General features: G+C 31.6%; 1 protein-coding gene across 3 annotated transcripts; it reads right to left on the bottom strand.

Annotated features, from left to right (window-relative positions):
* Positions 1-172: 172 nt before the first annotated feature.
* LOC106718202 (protein yellow) lies at positions 173-15,789 on the bottom strand. 3 transcript variants are annotated; one of them, XM_014512215.2, is made up of 7 exons: positions 15,583-15,789; positions 5,767-6,015; positions 3,772-3,941; positions 3,262-3,426; positions 1,972-2,140; positions 1,146-1,327; positions 173-854 (listed from the first exon to the last, which is right to left on the bottom strand). In XM_014512215.2, the coding sequence occupies exons 2-7, from the start codon at positions 5,981-5,983 to the stop codon at positions 423-425; spliced, it is 1,335 nt and encodes a 444-aa protein (XP_014367701.2). In that variant the 5' UTR covers positions 5,984-6,015; positions 15,583-15,789; the 3' UTR covers positions 173-422. The 3 variants fall into 3 exon arrangements, with proteins under 3 accessions (XP_014367701.2, XP_014367702.2, XP_014367700.2); XM_014512216.2 differs by lacking the exon at positions 15,583-15,789 and adding an exon at positions 12,039-12,155; XM_014512214.2 differs by lacking the exon at positions 15,583-15,789 and adding an exon at positions 7,497-7,742.
* Between the last annotated feature and the right edge of the window lie 2,790 nt (positions 15,790-18,579).

Genomic DNA, 18,579 nt, shown 5'->3' with positions numbered 1-18,579 from the left:
GATATTAATGTCGTTAACAATCATTCAACATCAGGTTAACCGCTTGCTTGCTTTTTTCATGAAAAAACGGTACTAAGGAAAATAGAGATAATACAGAAAATAACATAATAATGTACATAACAAATTAAAATAATTTATTTACTATACATATTAAATCTACAAATTACTCGCTATTTGCTGCACGTGTACAATACTGACACGTTCAATATTTGTGTACACTGTAATGTTACCGCGATGTTATCAGGCTCTTTGTATATACTGTAATGTTACCGTGAAGTCATCAGGCTCTTGTGTATACTATAATGTTACCATGACGTCATCAGGAAGGTCTCACGTTGTTGTGTTTGATTAGTAAGTAGATTAAAACCAATAGTTGTAGTATGTAAAGGTGTTGAGCAAATTTTCCATCATAGCGCGCACTTCTAGAGATATGCACCATATCTGTAAGTAATATAACTCTCCTCCTTTGGCGTTATCATATTCGCATGGTATCCATGGCGCTGATCCTTTGGGGGTATCGCGCAAGGAGAGTTTTTCAGTAAGATCGGGATCTTCTCGGCGTTAATTCTGAAATTGACCTCGTTGCTGTTTAACGTTTCCGTCATTACTTTCTGGAATCGGCACGTCATCACCCAGAGTTCCTGCTGCCCTTTTAGGTTGTTGACGACTTTGACGCCGCTAGCGAACTGCAGGGTCTCCTTGTTGATCGCTACTGGGTGGAAGTTCCGTGTGGAGAACTCGGTAGCGGAGTTCCAACACCAGACGCTGGGGGGGTCCATCAGGCCGAAGTAGAGGATACCGTTGCGATCCATTGCCTGAGCTGCTGCCTGATTTGGTCGCTCCTCTGGGAAAGGCTGTCAACAAGGAAAACAAAAAATATAAATTTCAAGAAAGATTTTGTGACTGAACTGATGTACTCTTTAGTCACTATTTTAGACATTTATTTGTTTATAAACTTACTTAATTTTTTAGTTTATATCTATTACTTAACATTACTCTTGTACTCATCTTCCAAAAGAAATAACATGTTAAAAATGAAATAAATTTATCGTGTAACTTTGTTAAAAAAGTTAAGTGTTCTATTTAGAAAAATAGCTACATTTTCATTAATGTTTATGCCTTGATTCTTGAAACAATGTGCTTACATTCATGGAGTTTGCGGGTGCGTTAATGTTCTTAATGAAGGAGTCGTTCCTGAGCAGGCTAGTGCTGACCACGTTCTCTGTTGTGGAGGCGAGCGCGTGGAAGTACAAGTAGCGCTCGCCGTCCGGCCGCAGCGGCGACAGTGCCATGCCCAGCACGCCGTCCATCAGCTCGAAGGACTCGTCTGAAAATACATGCACCTATGTTATTATACGGCGTTTAATATGAGTACTAAAGAAGTTACACTTAAAATACGTTATACTTTATATTAGGGGAAGTCCGAAAGTAGCACCAATTATGAGGAGGGAAGAATCGCATGTGAGAAGGAGAATTGTGTGAGTGATAACTGAAACGACGCAAGATAGATCGTTCAGGAGGACCATAACCTGATGTGCCGACCCTACTTGAGTGGAATAAGTATAGGGATATAGATGATAACGTTATCCTTTATATTCTTTTCCTCTCTCATGCCAAGAAATGTGGCAAGTAGTAACCGTTACAGATTGAAAATATTTAGAACCTTTAATTCATACGCTGGCAAAGAAGTTACTTAAATAGTTAACTAAGCCAGTTTGGATATGCAAAAATTTTATGTAAGAATTGGAAATATCTTCCTTTACAATCAGTTATATCAACGCTAGGCTACGAGGTTATCGTTACTATGTTTTCAATATTCTCAAGACATCGAGATGATAATGCACTTTCGAGAGAATTTGTTTTAAAATTAAATTAATGAGGCAAGCATCGCGCATTACTATCGAATTATTCTCGAGTATCGCTTTAATAGTAATTATTGAATCGTTAAAGGTTTGGATAAAAAATAGTTACTCTGTATCGTGAATGTCCCTCTTGAGGGGAAGGGATAAGCAAGGCGGTGTTTGATTCGCCAGGTGCGGTCGTTGGCTACATCCAGCACAAGGAAACCGAAGCCAGACACATCCGCTACGTAAACAAACGTGTCCGCACAACTATCGCCCTTCTTCCTTACGTCCACCACCTGTGAATTTATACAATAGTTTTATCAGTTTATTAATAGTTTGCAGATAAAATTATTTTACGAGTCACATCATGGTCCATGTTATGGACATAAAAATTTCTTGACTTTCATTAGCTCAATGAGTTCAACAGACATACTTTTTATTCATCTGTTGCTCCTTCATGGCTCATGTAGCTATTTGTGTAATGAAACAAATAAATAGATCTTTTAATTAATGTTCGTAAGAAACGGGACTCTTACCACGATTAGGCTGTTTGAGCTCCCGATATTTCGGCACAGTTGCATGCGCCATGTTCACGGGTTGACAAAACAGCCTAATCGTGGTAAGAATCCCGTTTCTTACTTATTAGTAAAAACCACGAAAGTTTGAAGTTATAGATCTTTTAATTGTTTCATTACACAATCGTATTCAATGGCTGTATTGCAGTTTTACTTGAGTGCAGTTCAGGCAATATTCACTAATTTTGTCTTATCCTTGACCACCTGGGGTCTGTTTGGGTTTTTCCACGAATATATTAAAATACTTTCAACATTAAATACCTTGAGACTGTTAAGAAATAATTTTATAATATTTCTCAGCAAGATGGATTGTTTTAAAAGTTTATCACGTCACTACGTCATGGTCATTGGTAAATCCAAATATGTTTACCATATAATTTCGTGCTAAAGGTTAAAAAGATTGCTTAAAAGAAGATTAGATTCCCTCGTGTTACAGTAACAGTAAAAAAGCAGAACGTAATATTTGTCAACAAATAGTATAATGTAATAATGTACATTTTAACATCTGTGCTAGCTTAGCACAGGTTCGGACTCCTCATTGGGAACTTTAATGACCTGACGAAAAATTACGTAATTATATTTAGGCCATTCTTTATAACATTCGTCGACCACAGGATTTTTTAGAGAGGACAAATACATTGACATTTCCTGTAGTCTAAACGGTGTGACTGGTGTTCTCTGCATACTCTATGTTTGGTTTCGAATCGTATCCTTCCGCGGAGTAAGACATACCGAGGTACGGTAAGTTAATTTCAATAAATATTGAATGCTCGAAATTTCGCTACTCTTCTTAACACGTGCAGTGCCACCGACTAGCCTAACATGGCTACTTTAACACTTACCGGTGTAATGAACAGGGATTCCGTTGTGTAGCTAGTGTTGGCGACTTTATGTCTGTAGATCAGCTCGTCGGTGCTCAAGTTGAATGCGAGGATCTGTGGCGGACATCTCTGCTCTTCTCCTATTTTACCTGTATCCATTATCCAAAGACGATCGCATTCGTCTATCTGAAATATACAGTCGAGCACGTTTATTACCTTTCATATTTCATTCTTTGACTGCATGTAATTGAAATTATTTATCTGTGATCTTAGTGAAATCTCCCCCTAATACATAAAATTACTATCGAAGTGATAACATTTTCATAAACTTACTTTAATTAATATAAACTTTTAAGTAAATGTCCTGCAGTCAAATTATTTTATATAGTTTTGTGGGATTATATTCTAATACTAAGATTAACAATGTTTATTAATAAATAAATAAATGTGCACTATTAAAACGAGACATCTTTGCGTACACTTACTAAAGTTAACGTTTACGTATTAAAAATATTGATGTTGAATACATACTGCAACTCTGAAGACGGAGGTCATGCCGTCGCAGTTGTATCCCTGGTTGTCATGCCAAGAGTAGTCAGGGTAGCCTCGAATGCGGCCATCGTCCTCCACTATGCCAAATGTCACCGGCCGGCCCGCGTCGAAGCGAGGTATCGATACAAATATGCGAGATTTTTGAGATCCTAACAACAATTTAGAGATTAGGTATAATTATAATTAAAATTATTACGTGTTACAAAATGAATTGTAGTACTTTATAGTGATGGTTTCGCTTCGCTTCGAGCAACTTTACACTTGCGAAATGTTCACTTTTTATGTTCTATTATAAGTCTCGAAAAAAGGCTGATGATTAAATAGTTATCCTTTAATTTATCATCCTTCATTCAACTCGTAGTTATCAATGGAAAATTCGTCATACGCATTTGATTTATTTATAGTACAAGCCTGTGATTCCAATCAACAATAGTAAAGACTGACTCTTAGTCGTCGCATTATCGTCCTTAATGAATAGAGTTAGTCAATACTTATCTTTTTCCAGGTCAGGAACAATCGGTCCGTTATCTGAGTCACACATATTTACACACTATGTCTATGTCATTTCTTGGGAGACTAGTGATGCATATAGAATATATTAACTTGAAACTTGAACTTAAAAAAAAATATTTTGTAGTTTTCGCCTATGTTATACTAGCTATAAGCTGTGACTCCGTCCGCGCGGAATTAAAAAAAAACAACAAATATCCTATGTGTTCTTCCAGATTATGTTCTACATCTGTGCCAAATTTCATCAAGATCCGTTCAGCCCTTCCGGAGATACCTTCAAACAAACATCCATCCATCCATCTAAACATTCGCATTTATAATATTAGCAAGATTATCTCCTTGCAAAAACTCTAGCCTTTAGGCTAGTTTGAGTTTTGCTATATATTTACATAAGATTAGATTAAGATAATTTACTCTTTTAAAATGTTCAAGACATTTTAAATTATTGATTCAGGTTTAAAATATTAGTAAATATTCTATTATTAAATTACACTTAAGCTCATTGTGCAAATGTTATGTTTAAAATTCATAAAAAAAATCAAAATTCTAGCCTACCAATAATGTAATATTATAAAAATGAGCTTAAAATGATTGCTTTAAAGATTACTAGCATGTATATTCGAAAACTTCAATCAATTTTATAAATCAATTTCTCTTCCTTACTTAGAAAGTTATTCTTTTACTAATAAATATTTTTTTCTTTAATATCTACGCTTTCTAGATAATCTTTCATCTATTGGTTATGTGCGTTAATTTATTTTCTCTTAATAAAGTATTTTTAACTTTAATAAAGTGTCAATTTAGTTTAATACTCATATAGTTAATAACTAAGTTTAATACTTCTTTTTTTTTAAATATATGTAATACCTACAATACCCGAGCAATGATTGCAGGTAAATATATGGTGCACAGGGTACATAATATATACGGAGACCGAACTCTTAAAAACCGTGTACCGTATATATTTAATAGTTTACCTGCAGTCATTACGGATGAAAGTATCAAAGGGAAATTTAAAAAAGCTCTAAAAATATTTATTACATTCATTGCCATAACTTCTTTTCTCATTACTGATTTCATCATACTTATCTAATTTTATTTTATATCAATTTAAATTTAAATTAAATTTTTTTGATCCCACAGTCAAATTATTTTATATAATTTTGTGGGACATAGTTCTATTTTAGGTTATTATTGTATTGTAAATAAATAAATAATAATAATAAATATCTATAATATTATAAATGCGAATGTTTAGATGGATGGATGTATGTTTGTTTGAAGTTATCTCCGGAACGGCTCAACAGGTCTTAATGAAATTTGGCACAGATGTAGAACATAGTCTAGAAGAATACCTCGATTACTTATTATGTTTTTTTAATCCGCGCGGACGGAGTCGCGGGCGACAGCTAGTCAATAACAAATATGAATCGGTAATTATTTATAGTATACTTTATGACTCACCTTTTCTATGATGAACTTCAACATCAATAGGTACCGAGTTGCCTCGGACGTAATAGTTCTCGCGAGCTGCTCTTTGTTTGGCCTCCTCGCTAGGGTAAACAAAGTCCAACTCAGCCCATTGTCTGACGACTCTGAATTGGTTTTGCGCGTGCAGACCTTGCCAGCAGCACGCGATGCAATATGACAACAGGAAAAATCTCTCTATGCCGAGACCCATCTCCCACTTGTGAGCTTGCAGTGTCAATGGATCTAAAACGTAATAAATTTTCTTTGGTTAGATACCAGACTATTATTTGGAAGTTTTCTATTATTTTTTGATAATTAATTAAGAGATCTAGCAATTGAGTTGATATAAATATCTTTTACCGTTCACTAAAACAAATAAAGTATAGATACAATAATGTATGTAAATATCGAAATCGACTGACCCTTATAAGTTGACTTTAATTAGAGGGCATTTCAAACTGTTTACTTAGTCTTCCTTCAATAATTACTGAGTCATCAAATGTATATTAAAATAATTATTATACTTTATCGAGGAAAGAGCTATTAACAGTAAATTAAATGACGTTCCTAATTATATTTTGAAACACTTAAACGTTATTTTAAATGTTATTAAAATACAGATAAAACCAAAAAAATGTTTCGGTATCTATAATTAGTAATTATTGAATTTTAAAATAAAATAAGAATTAATATACATACATGTTATATGTAAGATAGATTAATTTTAAACACACCAACTAGTTATTTGTAAGACTTTTCAAGTTCTAGTCTTGAAACACTCGAAATTATATATTTTTATACAGTATATTCAATTCAAGTTGATATAATCTACTTACTAATTTGGTTCTAATTTGAATTGATAAACACTATACAGGTTGTTCGGAAAAGACTTGTCCAACGGAATATTAAAAATTCCTTGGTCGAAAATATGACAATTTAACCTAAATGAACTGTTTCTACTAAACAATTTCTTTGAGTATGTAGGTAAATAAGTTGGGTGAAATCGTCTTATCCAGACATCCTGTATAACGTACCTGAATTAATTTATTTAAATGGTTATTACTCATTACAGTATCTTATCGGTATACTTATTCTATACTACCTACTCCACCGCGCTTATTTACACATTTTGTCGTCTTTGTGTTTTTACGTAGAACATGAAGGATGGCAATATGTATTAATACAAGTGTCATAATACTCGAGACCCACTATTACAAACTTCAAAATTGTATTTAATTATATTTAATGTCTTTTTATCAGTAAAAACGTTTGTTACTAAGTGATTATAGTTCAATGACACTGTATATATACCTGTATAGACTTATATACACTTGAAAACTATGTAAATTATTACAATTAATTTTGTGTGGATTAAAATATCTTTAATTATTAATTACGCAGAAAATTTTAACATTATATTAAACTTGTATTTAAAAAAGTTAAACTTCACGTCACCATTTATTACTTTGGTCATAGTGTAATATAGTATTAGGTATAGATATATAATCTACAGATGGAGCGATTCATACAAGTTTGACATCTAATCGAGATCTGTTATCGAAATTTCGTTTTATATTTTAAAAACGACAACATTGAGGGAATTTATCACAACAAAAAAGGTCTTTGGAGAGGCCTTTTTCGCTTCACTTTCGTCTCCAGATTAGGTACCTATCTATAGATTATGAATCTATGGTATTAAGAAAGTTAAAAAGAAAAAAGTTTACCATATCGACTTAGCAGGTCACTACAAACTCTGTATTGTTCCACTGTTGCGGGCAACATTTTCCATTGAATACTTATCAACTGACACTAATTCAATTTCACCTTCTTTTGTACTTCACAGAAAATATTTACAGTTATTTTCTAATTACTTATTAATGTTACAATGCATACCTACTTTTGTAAAGTGATAACACTTTATACATTAATGTTATAAAGATATTTTTTTCGGGAGATTGTTTCCGATTGGCTCGAAAATTTCTCTCGGCAAAAGAATTTTAAAAATTTCTTCTATCAGCGGGTAACTATATTTACATTTTTTATTTACATTTTTTGGAACGAAGTTCCTTATCGCGCGTTGTGTTTTATTCTTTATTTGTCCACATATTCAAGTAAAGTCGATGTTTTTATTATTTAGTTGTTATTCCTTTTTGAAATCGTTTAGATAAGCCAGCCTACTTTACGCTAATTGGAAACTTAATTGTTATTTTGAATGCAATTATTTTTACATACAAGGTATAATACCTAAATTGACACTAAAATTAATTTTAGTTTGAAACTTAGAGCGCAAAAAAGTATTTCTTTTAGCCTTCAAATCGAGTTAAATAGGATTCACCAAATTGAAAGGATCTTGTTTGTTTCAAAGTAGAAAAATGCCACCCGTGTTTTTAAACTTTTATGCTTATATCACACTACTAACTTAGCAGCACGTGAGTGACGGTGGAAAAAAAATACTTTTGCTGCGTTTAAAAAAATAAAAAAAGTTACGCGAGACGTTCCACGTGTGATATACGCGTGTACTGATAGACTTTCGTCCAAAAACTGGCCAAAGAATATTATTTTATTTACAATGTCCCCACCCAACAAAGCCATTAACCTCTTGGTTAATATTTGGCACTTAAATATTGTTAATGCAAAATCGAGCTATGTCATTGACCACTTGTTTTATATTTGTCTATAAGACAGGACTTGGCTAATTCTTCGGAGAATAGCAAAATTACGACTTGTGTTGTGACATCTATCGATAATTTTAGTCACGTTTGAAATCTGCATGTTCGTCTTTAGATGCGAAGACCTCGGTTTGAGTATAAATGGTATGTATATTTCGTACATTAAATTATAGCATTGATATAAGAAAGTTTATTGAGAGTTTTGGGCAAAGTATCTAGTAAAAATGCCGTAAAATTTTGCCAATTATCGAATGCCACCATTAGCGTACAGTATAATTGATCCTCCATAGTAAGGATTTCACTTTAAATATGATGAAAGATACCGTGATTTTCTACTATTGTAACTCTGATATTGTCCTCCATTTTCTTTTGAAAAAAATATCAAAAACATTGTGTGTCTTTACTGGTAGCCCCACGATTAAACTATTATATTTTGGATTCATTTTGTCAAGGTAAAGTTTCCACATCCAACTCCCCGATAACTTTTAATTAACAATTATCTTCTTGATTTATCTTCTCCCACCTTGCACATCCTCCTAAGCCCACTACCACTACTCCTACTAGTAAGTTGTTTTATTAGACGACTAGTATTCCAAACTTCGAACCTAAAGCCTTGTTACAAACACAGGACAGCTATTGTAACGTAATGATTCTACAATTGAGTTCTTGTAGTTTTTATTGAAATGTAGCTACTAATATCGTGTAATGGCCCGCAAATTGCAACATTATAAATCTATTTTTGTACTATACTAACATTAATTTCTATAATTTAAGGATGTAAGCAATGCTACGAATGATTTTATTAATCTTCGATAATTCAGTCATTACTTCAAAAGAAGGGAAATCAACTTTAATAGTCTCAACCTGATTTTTTGTTTATTTTAGTCAAAGCGCGCATAATTCACCAAACCATATTCCTCGAATTAGATAATTATACGCTGTGCAGGATTTGAATTCAAGATTTAGTTTATACCGAAGAGTTTCGCGGCTATTATATAATGAACTCTTTTAACGAATTTGTCTACACTCTTTTGTTTTTACATATATTACCACCCAATAACAATTAAAATAGTTTAATTAAATTCACATGTAAACTAAAACACCACATTAAAAAGATTAAATAAAATAAAGAATAGATATAGAAACTCCTTTCACCGTGATAGATCTTGTTAGACTAAACTGAAGGCGTGAAAGGGATCTTTTTTAAATGCGACAGAATAATGTATAAGGAAAACTATCGCTGTTGTTTATTCTTATGGAGGGTCGTGACTTAGCCGAGAAACATCTGAGTTTTTGTTATCTAATCCGCCATTACCGAGCTATTGTGATGTAATTGCTTTGCTCTTGGGTCGTATCACAGTTTCGTTACCACAAAATGGTTAGCGTAACATTGAACTTGAAACTAACTTGTTTATGTTTTAAGAAGCAAAAAATAAAAATAATTAGTAAACATTCGATTTTAAATTTTCTTATAAACCAACCATGCTCCTCGTGGCCCGCACGTGGTTAAGTACGTCTCCGCAGTCCCGGTACAATCCTCCATTGACTTCATTCTCTTCGTCCCTCCTAAACTCCCCTGTCTAGTAACGTACTGCTGATTGAGGACAATAATTGAGACCGTGGAAGGAATCAATATATTAATGTAACATTTACCAGAAGTAGCCAAACGTAACATAATTAACTGTGAGGGCACTCAACCGTGTTAAATTGTATCATGGCTGCCATTACATTCCTTTCATTGAAAGATAGTTTAGTTTTTTTATTAATTATTCTATTTTTAATGTGAAACATCTATAGGATCACTTGTAAACCGAATTATTGGCGTGGCGACGCTTGCCGTGGCGACGGGTCGCCACACTATACTAAGGTATACATCTGTATACATATATATATATTATTATAATCATCATTATTATCATTATCATTATTATTTATTTAATTATAATATTTAATATTTTATGCATATTACTTGTACACACGATGTTTCACATCTGCCAGGCGTCCCATGACGGCTCACAAGTTTTTTTATTAATTACTACTGTCTTTGGGTAACATTTTTAATGACTTAGACTAATGATTTTACTTAAAATTGTAAAACATTACAACAAAACATATTAAACTTAAAAAACATTCACATAAAAACCTTACATATTTTCATACAAACTTTCATTGCACCCTTGAGATTAAAAATTTATAAAAAATGTTATGTTATATTTATTTATATCAAAGTAGCAGTCTCAAAAAATAAGTTTCAAGCTTCTAACTGTAAAAACGACGATAACGAAGACGAATCAACTTCCATACAAATTTCCTTCCCAACTTTCAACCCTTTATTTCGCGTTGCTTATGTCCTTTCTCAGGCTCCAGACTGTGTACCAAATTTCATGGAAATCGGTTCAGTTACTTTCGCATTTAAAATATGAGTAAGGATTATTTAACCTACATCGCAAACTCCAATACAATTATTTAGAAAGCCTGTTGAAAGGTGTCCTTTAATATATGTATGCTACATACTATATAGTTTTTATCACATCACCATTATTTTAATCAATTCATTGCTTTTAAATATATTTCACAAACATAAAATTGTAAACTGTATCGGAATTCAAAGTGGACACTTTTTTCAAAATTATAGTGTTACGAAATGTCGCGAGATGGCATTAGTTGTTAAAAAAGTTGACATCTGATATTTTGTTTGCTACCGCGGCGGAGCGGACGATAGCTTTTTATAAATGAAACTTTTTTAAATCTATAAATACCGTCACTAAAAATTTCAGCTTTTAAATATTAACATTGGTGAACACTTTTAAGTTGTTTTAAAGTTTTAAGTGCATATGTGTAAGTAAAAAAGTAATTGAAATACGTGGTGGACCTGGAACGTTATGTGTACCTGCAGTTTCAATGAATTGTACCTGGACTAACGTGAGTAAAAATATTTTATTATTGCTGTAACTAACTATTAACTGTTATGAACTAACTGAACTATGAACTGTAATTAACATTGGGATATTTATATAACATATTGTTAAATTAAATGTTATAGTTATGTCATTGTTTACTTTTTTTACATCTTTATTACATTTTACTTTAGAACAATATACTATATTGTATAATTCTATAGTAACTATCATGCTGTAAAATTATACAAATTTAAACATTAACTACATATTGTTTTCTTAATGAAAGTATTAAGGAAAATACGTAGGAACTAAACGATTACATTAATTATATTGGAAGATAATCTCGATGACATTTTCTTTACGCAACAAAACGCATAATTGAAAACGAAGAAATCTTTGTAAGCAATTGAAAAGAAAGTAAACACTGATCAGTTGTAATCAAGCCAAGCGTAATTCCGTTACTGTACCATCATTGATCTTGCCGGCCCCTAACTAACCATAAGATTAGAAAGTTGAGCCATGGGAAGGTAAAAGTATTTTCTACTGTAAAAATTTCTAACTTACTACATTTTATTCTGATATTATAGTAAGTTAGAAGTTCGATTAAGATCACTGCTGTTGTTTTTCAAACATTGGTATAGTGAAATTGTCGATTTTTTTACAACAATTGAAAAATAAATTACACAAAATTAATTACCTGCTTACAGTCACATAAATGTGTTAACAATTTACACTGATATGTAGCACAATATCTTTATTTGCTTTAACAATTTTGAAGTACGTAAACAAATAAAGCCGCGTGTACTAACACCAACGTTGACGATCAAATGACATATGTAACTAAACACAAACAGATTTTTAATGACGAAGAGTTCATTCCACATGCGATTATTTCTTTATCATTGTTAATAACTTTTATCGTTTATTTACATTCTATAATCTAACAATTTATAACAAAAAGCGAAGTAATTAACATATACATATATCTAAAGCTTTGACACATGACATTTTGTACACTATACCTAGTTTAGATTTAAGATAGGTATATATATATGTAATCATTGTTTTCTTTCTTTTTAGTCTTTTTTTTTAAATTGTATGTTGATTAAGAAGGTGCGACGCCAACAAACTACGGAAGTGGTTTGGCGAGATAGTTATGTAAATATATTATTGTCAACATATTATAAATAAATAAATAAATGAAAAAAAAAAATTGTTGGCTGACTAACTTTTGTTATACTATATAAAATTACATAATACGAGTAGTTCTTATGATTAACCTATATTTTTTTAATTCAAAGAATTAATACGTTAACATTATCTATAGTATAGGTTCTATTCATACATATTAATAAAATTGAAGTGTATATAAGTAATATCGAAAAAATATATTTCGTATACATGATTTGCGTTACTGCTAACGAAATTTGTCTGTCTGTCTGCCCGAAAGCCGCGTTTGTTACGGGTATTCTTCAGAATGGCTGCGATGATTTTGAGGGGTCTCGCGGGAAGGTAGCTAATACACGCGAAAATATTATAAGCTATTTTTTCTTTTGCGCTTACAAATTCGCGGGCGACCGCTATTCTGTTTTATAAATCTTCTAAATCAAAGAAAAATCATGTGAATGTAAGCAAACGTGACTAATTATTATAATTGTTATAAAAAATGTATACTGGGCCAATGGACCATTCGATCATTACCTATTTAGATAATTTTTAGACATTATTGCTATAATTGTTTAAACTTTCGTGATACATTATAATAAATTAATTAAGAACGGCTTAACCACGTATGATCGTCTGGTGAAGGTACCGACTAATTTCGGGGCTGTCGGGGGTCCATCAAGATGGATTTATTATTATAGTTCATTTCGGATTCAGATGTTTTTGTTTAACAGTTAATTAAGGTAAGTATTTTATTAGTTTGAGACAAAACATAAGGTTTAATAAACTAGATGTAAACGTGAGATATTTGATGTCAAAAGGGCATCGTCATTACACCGTTAAACACGTGCATCATTGAAAACACTAACGGAACAATTTTTTTTGAACTTAAGATAACAATCACAAGTCCCGTAGACTAAATATTCGAGATAATCAAAATTAAATTCATAATAACGCTGCTATCAAAAATATCATAGCAACAAAAAAGTACATTCTTCACAGTCGATATAAAACAACGATTAGCAAGTTAACAACGGGTTTTAAACTGGTTGTCAGTTACGTCATCTATACTAATATTATAAAGAGGAAAGATGTACATTTTTGTTGAGGATAAAGTCAAAAATTACTGGACCGATTTCAAAATTCCCTTAGCCAATAGTGAGTTACATTATCATTCAGTTACATAGGCTATACTTATTACTAGATTATAATTTAATTCCCCGCGGACAAGTAGTGAAAAAAGCTAGTCTTTTTACGTGTATATTTTTTATCTATGTTGACTTCTCCATTGTTCAAAATTTGACCATAATTCATATTCAAAGAATTTATTTACAGCTTTGTTAATATTTTTTATTGCTTATTTTAACGGAAAATTGAAACAAACATCGTAACCTAGTCCTGTCCAAAAAATATTTTTTCTCCACTTTGTACCTGCTTTAGTTGTAACTTTTTACATAGGGACGTAGACGTGATTGTTTTTCATATAAAAATTGTATCGTAAATATTAACACATTCATGGTCATTTTTGGAGTTAAGCATTTGTTACTTACTTTTTATGATGCACCGCTAATGCAGCATGCCAACCGCCTTAAAATTGAGGAAATATTGCGTTGCTTAGCAAAATACGAGTAAGCTATATTTTTAAACGCACGTCGTTGAATCATTAACTACCGCACAATATGTCACCGGAGCGCGCAAATAATGTGCGCTTGCGCAAGTTTATTGGAAAAACCTGAAATTTGTAAATTCTAAATATGATTTTTATGTTTAAGACAAAATTGATATTGTAATGTTAATTACCGGAAATAATTCTAAAGTTATTTATATGTTGGATAAAAATTATAAGGCGTAAAAGTATTTTTTTTAATATTCGATAATAGTCTAAACACAAAAATAAATATATGTTTACTCATGGATACTTACGAATTTATTGAATTAATTAAGTTTATCATTTATTTTATTTATTTAACTTATCATAAACTATACACAATTAAAAAATATTAAAATTATGGAAAGCAAAACATGGTGGTTTTAAATACCAATCACCATTGTCTATTGTCCTGACCCTTTTTCAGCACAAATTTATTTTTAGTATTCCATTGCAATTTTTTTTTCGTGAAATTGTTTATTATAATTTATACAAAGGCTTAAATTGTTCCAATACATTTGAATGCTTTAGGTTTTTTAGGTTTTTATTTAATGTAATAATCTAGTCAGTCTTAATAAAAAACGCTAAAAATATAGAATTTTATTACAGTATTAAAAGATATTAAGTTAAACGATTGCTATTAATATGTCATTAGTTTCGAAATTAAATGAATATCTTTGAATAGTTATTTTTTATAAATTAATTTTATATGTAAATTTTAATAATTATAGACCAAGAAATGTAATGGTTTCCTTTTTTTTTCTACTATAATTTTTTTTATTAAAGCTATAAAATTATGTTTTGGCGGATGTGTGACAGTAGATACTAACTTTTGGATGTGATTTAAAAAAAATCATGAAGCATACTCGTTAAGTTATGTATAATACAAATATTATATTATTATGGGAGTGTAAAAGAATCTAAAATTAATAAATGTAATGTTTGAATATTTGCTGTAATTGGACGGGAAATACTTTTACGTATTGTAATGAAAAACACCAGCTGGTGATGTCAAATATTTCTACTACTAATTTAAACACGCGTCTACATGTATGATAAGGGAATATTATTAGCAGAATAATTACGAACAAAAGGAAAAAATTGCAATTATATTATTGTTATATTTGCCTTCAATATTAAACATTGAATCTATGTTAGGTTATGGACCTCTCCACTGAGGAGCGATCGACCTAAAAAATTAGGGAATGATTTAGGGATGAGTGGGTCCAGTAGGCCAGTTGAAGTCAACCATTACTTTTTAATACAAATAAATTCATAATAACCTTTTTTATTGAATAGTCAAAGAGAGATCTTCTTTGCTTATAAACTACTAATAATACTAATAATACTACAAATCGTAAAGTAAACAAAAACAAACAGATAAGAAATTATTAATATGTAAGTATTTTAACAAGGAAACAATACATACCTCAAACAGTAAGTGGTGTAGCAAGTACTAACTGCAGTTTTTCAGTTTAAATCGTGCGGTGATTTTTTTTGCGTTTTTTTTAATATAAAAATGCGTGCGCTATACGCGAGATGCGAGCGTGTACTGTTGCGAAACAGTGCGGGCTCATTAAATAACAACAACGGTGTTTAGATGACCCGAACCAGAGGTAACGTCTTCCTTTGACAACGTGAGGTTTCCGTCCCTTTTCAATGGTGCTTAACCACAGGCCCGAACATCGAATTCTAAAAAGAGTTCGGTTCTAAACGATCATGTTTTTTCAAATTTTACGTGTTTTTTTGTTTGTGTGTTAAGATACGTAATGTAGCTTTGTTTGATGCTTTTTGATGAAAAGCTTAATCAAAATTCTTCTTACATTTTAGTACAATTTTGGATCAATTTATTTCTATTAGTGGCATTGTAGCACGACGTTATACACTTCTATGATTGCTACAAGCTATTTACATAATCAAAAATCTATAGGAAACTAGATTTTTATAGGGTATACATGAGCTGATCACATTTTATAGTCTCACTAGTTTATGCGTTGCGCATGTCTATGGATATTAGTGATCTCTGTCATGTGTTACCTGATATTTATAAATGTCAGACTATTCTAAAATTCTATGTTAATCTGTAAATAAATAAAAAAATAAAACAACCTTATTAGGAATAGACCTTGCGACATTGAAATCTTATTTCCGACGGTTTCAAAACAGTCACTAGGTTATTTATTGTGTGTTTTATAAATATTAACCATATTTACTTAATTAAGAATTTTGAGGAAGTACAAACAAGACAGATTTCAAAAATAACTCAGATATTCATCAAGCAAAGACGTTTAATAGACGGGACCTTACGAACCAAACCGTAGTCCCAAAAAGATATACCCCCGGTACTGTTTCAAATGTCTAGATTCTAGATTGTCGCTTGCTATAGAAAGCGGTAATGACGATTATGTGTGATTTTGAATAAAATTTTGAAGGAAAATATTTGAATCTCTTTGATTCATAGATATCGACTAATTTCTTACCATTTTGAAGAACTTGAGTTTATCTCAATTGGTACACAGAATGTTTGATTGGCTTCTTAAATGTGACTCCTAGTAGTTAATTAATTTGTAAAACCTCTTGCAAACAGATTGTCATCCATTTTTAACAGTTTTTTTTATTTATTTACGATGCTCATTTATTTTATCGTTTCACTTAATTGTGAAATGTTAAGGTTATTTTTATTTATTTTTTAATCCATTTTTATACTCAATCTAATTTGAAGGATCTTTTGGTTGTTCTTAGTAAATAGAAAACAGCTGCTATATGAAATTGTCCCGTATTATACTCGTATTTAATAAACATTAGAAAAGAAACATATCCGTGGCATTAAACAAAAACATAATAGTTTATCTATTTTAAATCAAAAACTGCAAAGTTATTAGTAAATTATAAGGAGTAGCGAAGCATTAACAATGAATCATTACTCGATCTTTTAGTTGAATGGATAAAGCTTATTTGAAACAATAATAAGATATAATTAAATTTAAACATTTAATCTGGACGATCACGATAGCCAATTATAATGTTTTGAACGACCTAAATAACTTAATAAACAAATAAAATCAACTCCTCCATTATTGTAATCAATCAGGCATTAAATAAAGAACAAAATTAAAACGTAAACAGAACAATGGAAAACCTAACTTCATCTAAGACATACAGCTAATATTGGAATGCTCTTCCCACCGGAAAGAAACAAAAAAGACGTTCTACATTTCATCTCCTTGTGGTTCTAGCACGATTATTTTTGACAATCGCCTTCGGATCGTCATCGTCGATTATGTCAAAATTAGTATGATATTTTTGGCGTACTTTACGCCCGATACACAAATTTTGTAGAAAACAACAGCGGTTGTCACAAACCTTCTGGCTAGTCCTACATAATAATAAAAAATCATCCTACACTAATTCTTGCCAATGCTGATCCGCAAGTTCGCGTTTGTTTCGGGTTATTCCCGAAATGGCTCGATCGATTTTAACGAGACTTTTACTGGAAGAGAGCTAAAGTATGCGAAAGTAACTTAGGCTACATGCTTCTTTTTTAAGTCAGCGCTGTTTGACCGCTAATAGCTAATGTAATTAGATACAAAGTTGAAACAAAAGCTTATCAATAGTTTAACTACCAATCACAAGGCACAAATACATTCACTTTGAGATTTATCACTATCAACGAATCACTATCATTACAATTTTCATTTAAAACTACACTAGATCGGTAAATCATAAGCTGTCAGAGCCAATGACTGGTAAAAAAAATACGATCGTTGGCGAAGCGAAACAATTGACAATCACAGGATATATACCTAACTCAGAATAAACAATTTGTTTCATTCACATCCACTTTCGACATCATTTTTAGGTTTCCGTAATGCGAAAGGAAAAAATGGAACCTTTATAAGATTACTTTGTTGTCCCTCCGTCCGGCCGTCTATCTGTCAAGATCCTTTTTCATCATTCATGAATTTATACCAAATACTTAGGTCTATTGTTCCTAGGAGCTGTGAAAAATCAAACTTCTAAACCAACGCAATCAAAGAATACTGCCGTTTATATCGTAAATTTTCGACACTCGCAAGAGAATCAAAACCTACAGAGTACTTCCCGTGAACTTAGAATCATGAAATTTGTTACGAAGCAACGTCTTATAGCATAGGTAAAAGAAAAATTGCGAAACTCGTGAATTTTACTTATATACACACAGGTTTGTACGGAACACTCAGTGCGCGAGTCCGACTCGCACTTGGCCGGTTTTCTACTAAAAGCTGGGTCAGAAAGGTTTTCACATTAGGATGTATTTAGTCTTATGATGATCTATTAAAAGCGCTATATGAAATTTAAAAGAAATCCTTTTCTAAGTATTATTAAAGAGTAAGCATTGAGGTATAGGTAATTGTGCAATTTTAAAACTCTACGTACTTACATAATA

This window comes from Papilio machaon, chromosome 10 (genome assembly GCF_912999745.1).
Source record: "Papilio machaon chromosome 10, ilPapMach1.1, whole genome shotgun sequence".
Classification (NCBI taxonomy): Eukaryota; Metazoa; Arthropoda; class Insecta; order Lepidoptera; family Papilionidae; genus Papilio; species Papilio machaon.
This window is presented reverse-complemented; position numbering and strand designations above follow the sequence as displayed.